At 40.5% G+C, this 12,370-nt stretch overlaps 1 protein-coding gene and 1 pseudogene across 1 annotated transcript in view; one reads left to right on the top strand and one right to left on the bottom strand.

Annotated features, from left to right (window-relative positions):
• The window catches only part of TMEM38B (transmembrane protein 38B), a 65,337-nt gene that overhangs the window by 40,860 nt on the left and 12,107 nt on the right, over nucleotides 1-12,370 (bottom strand). Inside the window, exon 2 of the mRNA XM_052644574.1 lies at nucleotides 2,465-2,621. Coding sequence (XP_052500534.1) covers nucleotides 2,465-2,621 — 157 coding nt within the window. The remainder of the gene's footprint in view (nucleotides 1-2,464; nucleotides 2,622-12,370) is intronic.
• Nucleotides 6,909-7,553, top strand: LOC128052134 (60S ribosomal protein L10-like; annotated as a pseudogene).

Below are 12,370 nucleotides of genomic sequence, written 5' to 3'. Positions count from 1 at the left end.
AATACTATATTATTAGTTAACTACATAAAAATGCATTTATTTTCCATTTCTAACATATCTTAGTTTCAGCCAAGAAAGTATATATTTATAGACAAGCAATTTTATTTCATTTAATGAACCACTAATCAAGATCTGTAATTTCTTGCCACTCAATTACAGAACTCCCATGTAACACAAGCAGTCCATTCCTTTAGCAATGTACTTACTCAGCCTAGAACAGTAGTACTTGGCACACAATCAACAAAACGAAGTCCCTGCTCTGATAGGCTGCTATTCTAGTGGAGTGAGACAAACCATCATAAAAAGAAATAAACAGACAACACACCAGATAGTAATAACCCTAGGAAGAAAAAAAAAGAAGTATGATGAGATAGTCATGGGAGAGAAGGTATGTTTTTTAGAGACCTCTCCAAAGAAAGAAACTACGAGCCTCCTGGGAAAAGAACGTCACAGAGAAAAGAGAGCAAGCACAAGGGCACTGAGATAGAACAATATCTTTGTGTTCAAAAAAATGGCAAAACCAAGGTGATTAAAGCAGACTGAGCAGGAATAGACTAGAAAGACATTACAACACAGAGTGGAAAGGAAGATTTTACAGTCTTACAGGGTACACTAAGAGTTCTGAATTTTCCTCTTAATAAGATAAGAATATACTGATCATAGAAGTAATATGTTCTAACAACTTATTTTTAAATAATCACTTTTTATCTACTATGTTGAAAAGAGTTGGATATGACAGCAACTAAACAGCAGCAAAAATAAAGACAAGACTCAGGGGGGATAATGAAAGAAGCAGCTAGACCACTTAGGAAGCTACTGAAACTGTCCAGGCAATAGTGGTAGTATACAGGAGTAGAAGTGAAAGTGATGAAAAGTATCAGAGTCTGGATGTCCTATTTTCATATAGTTTCAGCATCTAGACACATTAAAAAAAAAATTCTCCAAAGTGTTAACATCCTTTTAAAATATTGCTAAAGAAATAAAGTCCTTGAGAAAGTGTTTTAAAACACATAGTAACTGGAAGGTAATAGTTTAATAGTTAAGCAAATAAATGAGAGACAGTGGTTATTAAGCTCTACAGTCAAGCTTCCTGGTTTTGATCCTAGCTCAATCACTTACTAAATATGAAAGTAACCACGAAGTTTCTCTATGCCTCAGTTTTCTCATTTTTCAAATGGAAATAATAGGAGGTACTTCATTAGACCCTTGTGATATGACAATGAATATAAAGAATTTTAGCTGACACATGGTAACAGCTCAATACGTATTTGCTATCAAACTTATTGTTCTACTCCGAACGGTTTCTATGGCTACAGGTTCCCACTATTTTTCCCATTGCTACCACTATTTATAATATCCCCTTTTATAACTGGTTACATATTTAAATGGAGAAGGAAATGGCAATCCACTCCGGTATGCTTGCCTAGGAAATCCCATGGACAAAGTCTGAGCCTAGTGGGCTACAGTCCATGGGGTCACAAAGAGTCAGGCACGACTTAGCAACTGAGCACATATTTAAAATTATCACAGTAGGGACTTCCCTGGTGGTCCAGTGGTTAAAAATCTGCCTTGCAATACAGGTGAGGTAGTTCTAGCCCTGGTCAGGGAACGAAGATCCCACAAGCTGTGGAGTAACTGAAGCCCCTGTGTCAAAACTACAGAAGACCGACCGCCACAACTAGGGGATCCATGTGCCACAACGAGAAGCTCCCACAGGATGCAACGAAGATCTCTCATGCTGCAACTAAGACCCGACTCAGCCAAATAAATAGAGCTTTTAAAAATTAAAAAAAAAGTATCGCAATAAAAATTAACTTCTAATGTTCCTAATGTTACATATTTCATTGATTTTTTTTATTTTTTTTTATTTAATTTTAATCAAAAGTTTCCACTTTAGGTTTAACAAAGCTCTCCAACTGGTATAATACTTTTTTTTAACTTGGAGGATCACTCCTCTTAAAGATAACTGAAGCTGAATTTCCAAGAATCCAAAGCAATTCCTATTAACAATTTTTTCTTCACTTCAAAACAAAAATAATGTTAAATTTCATAAGGCTCTGAAAAATCAAGCAGAGTATGACATGAACAATTATCCGAAATATCATAATCACTTGGACTTTTTGTATAGTTGGTCACACTCTTGATTATTAAGTTGTATAACTATGAGCATAGGTTAGGTTCACAAGATCAACTGTTGGGGGTCAAATATTTGATGTCCTTTCATATTTGAAATGCCTCCACTAAAGACACATAAGAAAATGGTATTCCTACCTCTGAGAGAGAATAGGGGAGAAGGGTGAGAAAGAGACATACTTAGCATTTAAAACCTTTGGCATTATTTGGGTGCCTTCCTTTGCAAATGCATTAACTTCTAAGAACATAAAATATTTTTAAAGAAAAAAATACCATTTACTAACAATTTACAGAACAATTTTTTAAATAGTTCACCACAATGGCAGCTTACCAGATTGAAGATGCCAGTAATATATTAGTGTTGTTTGCAAGAAACCTAAGTGGAGGCTCTGCAAGCAGTACACAGGATAAAATTCCTCCACCAAAGCAGTGGAGCATAGCAGTAAACCAGCTTGACAGAGGATTCTTCCATGCCAGCGCTGCTGCTCCTGAAATGATAAAGTAAATGTTTGCGATACTGTACACTAAACAAGTCCGGAGGTACCAGTGGCACTAAAGAAACACACGTCTTAATTTCATAATTTTCTGGAACTTACTATTACTCATAACAATCATGATCATCATAAACTGTATCTCCTGTTCTTTAAATCAACACTGGAAACATTTTGTTAAGACATGGCTGACTTGGGGCATCTTTAAAATACCCTCTTTAGGATCTTACTGGACTTCCATGGTGGCTCAGACAGTAAAGTGACTGTTTACAATGAGGGAGACCCGGTTCAATTCCTGGGTTGGGAAGATCTCCAGGAAAAGGAAATGGCAACCCACTCCAGTATTCTTGCCTGGAAAATCCCATGGACAGAGAAACCTGGTGGTCTACAGTCCATGGGGTCGCAAAGAATCGGACACGACTGAGCGACTTCACTTCACTTCAGGATCTTATTGCCAGTTGCCCAATAGTACGTTATTATATAGACAATCTCCCCATCGCCTGTCTCCTTTCATTTCCAACCTACTCTAAGTACATCAGTTAATATGTCCAAGTGATATATTAAGAAAAATTTATAATCTTAAGTACTTTAGAAAATAAAGCTGAAAAACTAAAGTTTCACTATGACAGACTTGAAACAGAATGACAAAATAAACTCAGAGGTGAAAGGCTGATGAGAAATAGGTATTTACATCATCTCAAATGTCTCCTAACAGATTATTTATTACAGAGAGAAACAGTAACTTTAGATTGGGCAAACCTTGCAGACATCACTATAAACAAACAATATCAGGTGATCTCTGATACTATGCACTAAGGACACATCATTGCTACTGTAGTATTTCTACTATGCCAAAAATGTATAACCTCAACTAGTTTAATTACACAAACTCAAACTGAGGGTTTTTCTAAAAAAAAAAACCTAACAACAAACACTTGGCCTATATTTTAAGAACATAAAGGTCAAAGAACACACACAAAAAAAGGCTGATGAAATGTTTCAGATTAAATGACATTAAAGAGACAACCAAATGCAATGCATTTCCCTAGATCATATTTCAGAATGAGAAAGAACATTTATAAAAGAACTTTACAGACAAAAAATTGATAAAATTTAAACATACGTTGTGTCTTTAATAATAGTATTGTATCACTGTTAAACTTCCTGATTTTGATAACTGTAATATGACTCTTAAAATCAACACACTTAAGTAGTCAGAAGTAACTGGGCAAAATGTCTCCAATTTACACTCAAGTGGTTCTGCAAAAATACTCTACAGAGATAAAAACATTCAGAGAAATGGTAAGGTACAAACTTTTAGTCATACATGGATAAGTTCTTGGGATCTAATGTACAGCATAATGACTATAGTTAAATATACTATATAATACTATATTATATCCTTGAAATTTGCTAAAAGAGTAGATTTTAAGTGTCACCACACACACACACACACACACACTCAAAAGGTAACTATGTGAGATGATAAACATGTTAATCACTTCATTGTGGTAATCACTTCACAATGTACTATGTATATCAAATCATCACACTGTACACTTTAAATATATATAATTTTGTCAATTATAGGTCAATAAAGCTGGGGAAAAAATTAAATAAATGGGGCAAAATGTCAGTTGGTGATTCTGGGTAAAGTACATAGGACTTCCTTGACCTAGTCCAGCAACTTTCTATAAGCAAAATTATTACAGGATACAGTACAAAAAAAATTTTTTAACCTGGCCAGAAAAATAGAAGCAAATTATAAAAATGAAAGTAGAAATCAAACAGATGATACAGGTAATCAATAAAGCCAACCCAAAGGTTTTCTTGGAAAAGACCAATAAAACAGAATATTGTTCAGTAAGTCTGAAAAATGGGTGTGGAAAGGGCAGGAATGAAAATAATGTATAATATTATAAGCAAAAAATGGAAATAATTTGAGATTTTTTATAAGAAAACATCTATCATTATCAGAGAAATGCAAATCAAGACCACAATGAGGTACCATTTCACACCAGTCAGAATGGCTGCAATCCAAAAGTCTACAAGCAATAAATGCTGGAGAGGGTGTGGAGAAAAGGGAACCCTCTTGCACTGTTGGTGGGAATGCAAACTAGTACAGCCACTATGGAGAAGAGTGTGGAGGTTCCTTAAAAAACTGGAAATAGAACTGCCTTATGACCCAGCAATCCCACTGCTGGGCATACACACCAAGGAAACCAGAATTGAAAGAGACACATGTACCTCAATGTTCATCACAGCACTGTTTATAATAGCCAGGACATGGAAGCAACCTAGATGTCCATCAGCAGGTGAATGGATAAGAAAGCTGTGGTACATGTACACAATAGAGTATTACTCAGCCATTAAAAAGAATACATTTGAATCAGTTCTAATGAGGTGGATGAAACTGGAGCCGATTATACGGAGGGAAGTAAGCCAGAAAGAAAAACACCAATACAGTATATTAACACATATATATGAAATTTAGAAAGATGGTAATGACAACCCTGTATGCAAGACAGCAAAAGAGATACAGATGTATAGAACAGACTTTTGGACTCTGAGGGAGAGGGAGAGGGTGGGATGATTTGGGAGAATGGCACTGAAACATGTATACTATCATGTAAGAAACGAATCGCCAGTCTAGGTTCGATGCAGGATACAGGATGTTTGGGGCTGGTGCACGGGGATGACCCAGAGGGATGGTATGGGGAGGGAGGGGGGAGGGGGGTTCAGGATGGGGAACTCATGTACACCCGTGGCGGATTCATGTTGATATATGGCAAAACCAATCCAGTATTGTAAAGTAAAATAAAGTAAAATTAAAAAAAAAAGAAAACATTTAATCTAATAAAGGTGAACATATAGTTGAAATGGAAATTGAAATGGACAATTTTCCTAAAAAAACTATATATTGCAAAATTCCCTTAAGGATAGGTAGAAACTTGAACACACAAATAACTATGAAAAAAAATTACAGGGTAGTCCCAAGATCTATCCTAAAAAAGGTGTTACACCCAGACAGACTAGTGGACAAATACTAAATAATTTCTTATTACTCATTTTTATATTATATAACCATTACAGAGTTTAGAAAAACTTATTCTGTGAAACAACTCCAACAGAAAAAACCGTAAAGAAAAATAAAGAAGAGAGACAGAATGAGAGAGGAAGGAGGATGGGAGTCAGGAAAAAGGGAGGAGGGAAAAGCAGGAGGGAAGGAAAAAAAGAGGGAGAAAACACTGCAAGTCACACTATAATTTTAACTTATACAGTACACAAACACATCCATAACAAATTGAAATCAGTAGTTTTTCAAAAGGATCACAAAATCATAACCAGGTAGATTTTTGTCCAAAGAATTTAAGGAAGGTTCAACACAAATTCATTAAAATCATTCACTATACTAACAAGTTAACATGATCACTCCTTTAGACATTAAAAAAATCACTTGATAAAATAGACATTAAAAAAATCACTTGATAAAAATTTTAACATTCTTTTTTTTTTTAATCTATTAATCTAAGAATGGGGTGGGAGGAAGCCATGAAGAAAAGGATTTGTAAGTTTGACACCATCAAAATTTAAAACTTCTGAACTTCCCTGGTGGTTCAGTGGTTAAGACTCCACCTGCCAATGCATGGGACATGGGTTCAATCCCTGGCCCACAAAGATTCCACATGTCACGGGGCAACTAAGCCCGTGTGCCACAACTACTGAGCCGATGAGACCTAGAGCCCATGCTCTGCAAAAAGCAAAGCCACCTCAATGAGAAGCTCGTGCATCACACCTAGAGAATAGCCCCCACTCACTGCAACGACAGAAAACCCACACCCATCAAGGAAGACCCAGCAGAGTCATAAATAAATAAAGACAAGTTGTTAAAAAATTTTTTAACCTCTATATAACAAAAGACTAGGATAAAATATTTTTTAACCAATCTTTGCCTTTTCCCAATAAGGCAAATTCCAGAGTCCCCACAGAGACTGAGACAGAACTGTGAGTGTCTCCTGTGGAGGTACAGGTCAGCAGTGGACTGCCCAGGGGCAGGGGCTCTGAGTGCAGTAGACCTGGGTATGCCATAAGCCCTCTTGGAGGAGGTCGCCATTAACGCCACCACAGAGCCACCAGAACTTACACAGGACTGGGAAACAAACTCTTGGTGGGCACAAACAGAACCTCATGTGCACCAGGACCCAGGAGAAAGGATCAGTGGCCCCACAAGAGACTGACCCAGCTCTTTCCCTTTGGCACGCCACTGAAGATCCTGGTGTCACCATGGGCTGCCGCCCCGCCCGGCGTTACTGGTATTTTAAGAACAAGCCATACCCAAAGTCCCGCTTCTGCCGAGGTGTCCCTGATGCTAACATTCGCATCTTTGACTTGGGGTGTAAGAAGGCCAAAGTGGATGAGTTCCCACTCTGTGGCCACATGGTATCAGATGAGTATGAGCAGCTCTCCTCTGAAACCCTGGAGGCTGCCCATATTTGTGCCAACGAGTACATGGTGAAAGCTGTGGCAAAGATGGTTTTCACATCCTAGTGCAGCTCCACCTCTTCCGTGTCATCTGCATCAACAAGATGTTGTCTTGCACTGGAGCTGCTAGACTCCAGACAGGTATGCCTGGTGCCTTTAGAAAGCCCCAGGGCACAGTGGCCAGGGCCCACACTGCCCAGGTCATAATGTGCATCTGCACCAAGCTGCAGACCAAGGAACATGTGATTGAAAGCCCTCTACCAGGCCAAGTTCAAGTTCCCTGGCCACCAGAAGATCCACATCTCTAAGAACTGGGGATTTACCAACTTCAATGCAGATGGATTTGAGAACATGGTGGCAGAAAACCAACTCATCCCAGACCGCTATGGGGTCAAATACATCCCTAATCGTGGTCCCCTGGACAAATGGCGGGCCCTGCACTCATGAGCATCAGCAATGTCCCCTCCTTAATCATGCTCACCAATAAACGCTATTTCCTGTTAAAAAAAAAAAAAAAAAACAGAGAGAGAGAGAGAGATTGACCCAGACTTGCCTGTAAGTGTCCAGGAGTCCCCAGCAGAGGCGTGGGTTGATGGTGGCCTGCTGCAGGGCTGAGGGCACTGAGTGCAGCAGTGCATGCACGGGATCTTTTGAAAGAGGTCACCATTATCTTCATTATCTCCACCAGTTTCAGTTCAGTTCAGTCGCTCAGTCGTGTCCGACTCTTTGTGACGCCATGAATCACAGGACGCCAGGCCTCCCTGTCCATCACCAACTCCTGGAGTTTACTCAAACTCACGTCCATCGAGTCGGTGATGCCATCCTGCCATCTCATCCTCTGTTGTCCCCTTCTCCTCCTGCCCCCATTCCCTCCCAGCATCAGGGTCTTTTCCAATGAGTCAACTCTTCGCATGAGGTGGCTAAAGTACTGGAGTTTCAGCTCTAGCATCAGTCCTTCCAATGAACACCCAGGACTGATCTCCTTTAGGATGGACTGGTTGGATCTCCTTGCAGTCCAAGGGACTCTCAAGAGTCTTCTCCAACACCACAGTTCAAAAGCATCAATTCTTCGGCGCTCAGCTTTCTTCACAGTCCAACTCTCACAACCATACAGGACCACTGGAAAAACCATAGCCTTGACTAGGATGGACCTTTGTTGGCAAAGTAATATCTCTGCTTTTCAATATGCTATCTAGGTTCGTCATAACTTTCCTTCCAAGGAGCAAGCGTCTTTTAATTTCATGGCTGCAATCCCTATCTGCACTGATTTTGGAGCCAAAAAAAACAAAGTCTGACACTGTTTCCACTGTTTCCCCATCTATTTCTCATGAAATGATGGGACCAGACGCCATGATCTTAGTTTTCTGAATGTTGAGCTTTAAGCCAACTTTTTCACTCTCCTCTTTCACTTTCATCAAGAAGCTCTTTAGTTCCTCTTCACTTTCTGCCGTAAGGGTGGTGTCGTCTGCATTATCTGAGGTTATTCAGATTTCTCCCGGCCATCTTGATTCCAGCTTGTGCTTCCTCCAGCCCAGCGTTTCTCATGACGTGCTCGGCATATAAGTTTAATAAGCAGGGTGACAATATACAACCTTGACATATTCCTTTTCCTATTTGGAACCAGTCTGTTATTCCATGTTCAGTTCTAACTGATGCTTCCTGACCTGCATATAGGTTTCTCAAGGGGCAGGTCAGGTGCTCTGGTACTCCCATCTCTTTCAGAATTTTCCACAGTTTATTGTGATCCACACAGTCAAAGGCTTTGGCATAGTCAATAAAGCAGAAATAGATGTTTTTCTGGAACTTTCTTGCTTTTTCCATGATCCAGCAGATGTTGGCAATTTGATCTCTGGTTCCTCTGCCTTTTCTAAAACCAGCTTGAACATCTGCAAGTTCACAGCTGGAGAATTTTGAGCATTACTTTACTAGCATGTGAGATGAGTGCAATCGTGTGTTCTCTGGCATTGCCTTTCTTTGGGATTGGAATGAAAACTGACCTTTTCCAGTCCTGCGGCCACTGCTGAGTTTTCCAAATTTGCTGGCATATTGAGTGCAGCACTTTCACAGCATCATCTTTCAGGATTTGAAATAGCTCAACTGGAATTCCATCACCTCCACTAGCTTTGTTCATAGTGATGCTTTCCAAGGCCCACTTGACTTCACATTCCAGGATGTCTGGCTCTAGATGAGTGATCACACCATCGTGATTATCTGGGTCATGAAGATCTTTTTTGTATAGTTCTTCTGTGTATTCTTGCCACCTCTTCTTAATATCTTCTGCTTCTCTTAGGTCCATACCATTTCTGTCCTTTATCGAGCCCATCTTTGCATGAAATGTTCCCTTGGTATCTCTAATTTTCTTGAAGAGATCTCTAGTCTTTCCCATTCTGTTGTTTTCCTCTATTTCTTCACATTGATCACTGAGGAAGGCTTTCTTATGTCTCCTTGCTATTCTTTGGAACTCTGCATTCAGATGCTTATATCTTTCCTTTTCTCCTCTGCTTTTCACTTCTCTTCGTTTCACAGCTATTTGTAAGGCCTTCTCAGACAGCCATTTTGCTTTTTCACATTTCTTTTCTTGGGGATGGTCTTGATCCGTCTCCTGTACAATGTCACCAACCTCCGTCCATAGTTCATCAGGCACTCTGTCTATCAGATCTAGTCCCTTAAATCTATTTCTCGCTTCCACTGTATAATCATAAGGGATTTGATCTAGGTCATACCTGAATGGTCTAGTGGTTTTCCCTACATTCTTCAATTTCAGTCTGAATTTGGCAATAAGTTCAGGATCTGAGCCACAGTCAGCTCCTGGTCTTGTTTTTGCTGACTCTATAGAGCTTCTCCATCTTTAGTTGCAAAGAATGTAATCAATCTGATTTCGGTGTTGACCATCTGGTGATGTCCATGTGTAGAGTCTTCTCTTGTGTTGTTGGAAGAGGGTGTTTGCTATGACCAGTGCATTCTCTTGGCAAAACTCTATTAGCCTTTGCCCTGCTTCATTCCATACTCCAAGGCCAAATTTGCCTGTTACTCCAGGTGTTCTTGACTTCCCACTTTTGCATTCCAGTCCCCTATAATGAAAAGGACATCTTTTTTGGGTGTTAGTCTAAAAGGTCTTGGATGTCTTCATAAAACCATTAAACTTCAGCTTCTTCAGCATTACTGGTTGGGGCATAGGCTTGGCCCCACCATAGTTTGGCCCCAGGTAAATACCAGGGAGGGAACACAGCCCCACCCATCAACAGAAAATTGGATTCAAGATTTACTGAACATGGCCCCACCCATCAGAACAAGACCCAATTTCCCCCTCAGTCAGTCTCTCCCATCAGGAAGCTTCCATAAGCCTCTTATCCTTCTTCATCAGAGGGCAGACAGACTTAAAACCACAATCACAGGAAACTGTCCAATCTCATCACATGGACCACAGCCTTTTCTAATTCAATGAAACTATGAGCTGTGCCATGTAGGGCCACCCAAGACGGACGGGTCATGATGGAGAGTTCTGACAAAATGTGGTCCGCTGGAGAAGGGAATGGCAAACCACTTCAGTATTCTTGACTTGAGAACCCCATGAATGGTATGAAAAGGCAAAAAGATACGACACTGAAAGATAAAACTCTCCAGGTAAGTAGATGCCCAATTGCTACTGGAAATCAGTGGAGAAATAACTCCAGAAAGAATGAAGAGATGGAGCCAAAGCTGAACTCTCGCATCTTACTGTCTATAGCTTTTAGTTTTCACTAGTTATTTTTCAGTCGCTAAGTCGTGTCCAACTCTTTGCGACCCCATGGACTGCAGCACACCAGTCCTCCCTGTCCATCACCAACTCCTGGAGTTTACTCAAACTCAGGTCCATTGAGTCGATGATGCCATCCAACCATCTCATCTGTCATGGCCTTCTCCTCCTGCCCTAAATCTTTCCCAGCATCAGGGTCTCTTCTAATGAGTCGATTCTTCACATCATGTGGCCAAACTATTGGAGCTTCAGCTTCAACATCAGTCCTTCCAATGAACACTCAGGACTGATTTCCTTTAGGATGGACTGGCTGGATCTCCTTGCAGTCCAAGGGACTCTCCAGTCTTCTCCAACACCACAGATCCAAAGCATCAATTCTTTGGCGCTCAGCTTTCTTTATAGTCCAACTCTCACATCCATACATGACTACTGGAAAACCCATAGCTTTGACTAGACGGACCTTTGTTAGCAAAGTAATGTCTCTGGCTTTTAATATGCTGTCTAGTTTGGTCACAACTTTTCTTCCAAGGAGTAAGCATCTTTTAATTTCATGGCGGCAGTCACCATCTGCAGTGATTTTCAGTTCAGTTCAGTTCAGTTCAGTTCAGTCACTCAGTCGTGTCCGACTCTTTGCAACCCCATGAATCGCAGCACGCCAGGACCCCCTGTCCATCACCAACTCCCGGAGCTCACCCAGACTCACATCCATCGAATCCGTGATGCCATCCAGCCATCTCATCCTCTGTCATCTCCTTCTCCTCCTGCCCTCAATCCCTCCCAGCATCAGAGTCTTTTCCAACGAGTTAACTCTTCACATGAGGTGGCCAAAGTACTGGAGTTTCAGCTTTAGCATCATTCCTTCCAAAGAAATCCCAGGGCTGATCTCCTTCAGAATGGACTGGTTGGATCTCCTTGCAATCCAAGGGACTCTCAAGAGTCTTCTCCAACACCACAGTTCACAGTGATTTTGGAGCCCCTCAAAATAAAGTCTCTCACTGTTTCCACTATTTCCCCATCTACTGACTATGAGTGAATACATTTAAAAACTTAGAATGGGGACCTAGCAGATAGTAAGCAACAAGTATAGCTATCACTATCATAGAAGTATGTGTGCTAAGTCTCTTCAGTCATGTCTGACTCTTTCTGACTCCATGGACCACAGCCTGCCAGACTCCTCTGTCCATGGGATTCTCCAGACAAGGAGATTGGATCGGGATGCCATTTCCTACTGCAGGGGTTCCTCCCAACCCAGGGATTGAACCCAAGTCTCTTACAACTCCTGCATTGGCAGGCAGGTTCTTTACTACTAGCAGCACTTCGGTAGAGATATTATGGAAGTAAACAGAAATAAAATTACCCTTTCCTCTGTACTTCTACCCTTTAATCACACTCATTTTCTATAGAGTGACAACTTCGAGTCTTTTTTCCTATGCTTATTTACACATATACACTCCTTCTCCCCCTCAAGACCTTCTCCTCCCTCAATCTTGCCTTGTGCATGTCTTCCTCTCTGATATACCCAGATTAG

Source organism: Budorcas taxicolor, chromosome 8 (genome assembly GCF_023091745.1).
Source record: "Budorcas taxicolor isolate Tak-1 chromosome 8, Takin1.1, whole genome shotgun sequence".
Classification (NCBI taxonomy): Eukaryota; Metazoa; Chordata; class Mammalia; order Artiodactyla; family Bovidae; genus Budorcas; species Budorcas taxicolor.
Note: the sequence above shows the minus strand (reverse complement) of the source record. Positions and strands in the feature narration are given on the sequence as shown.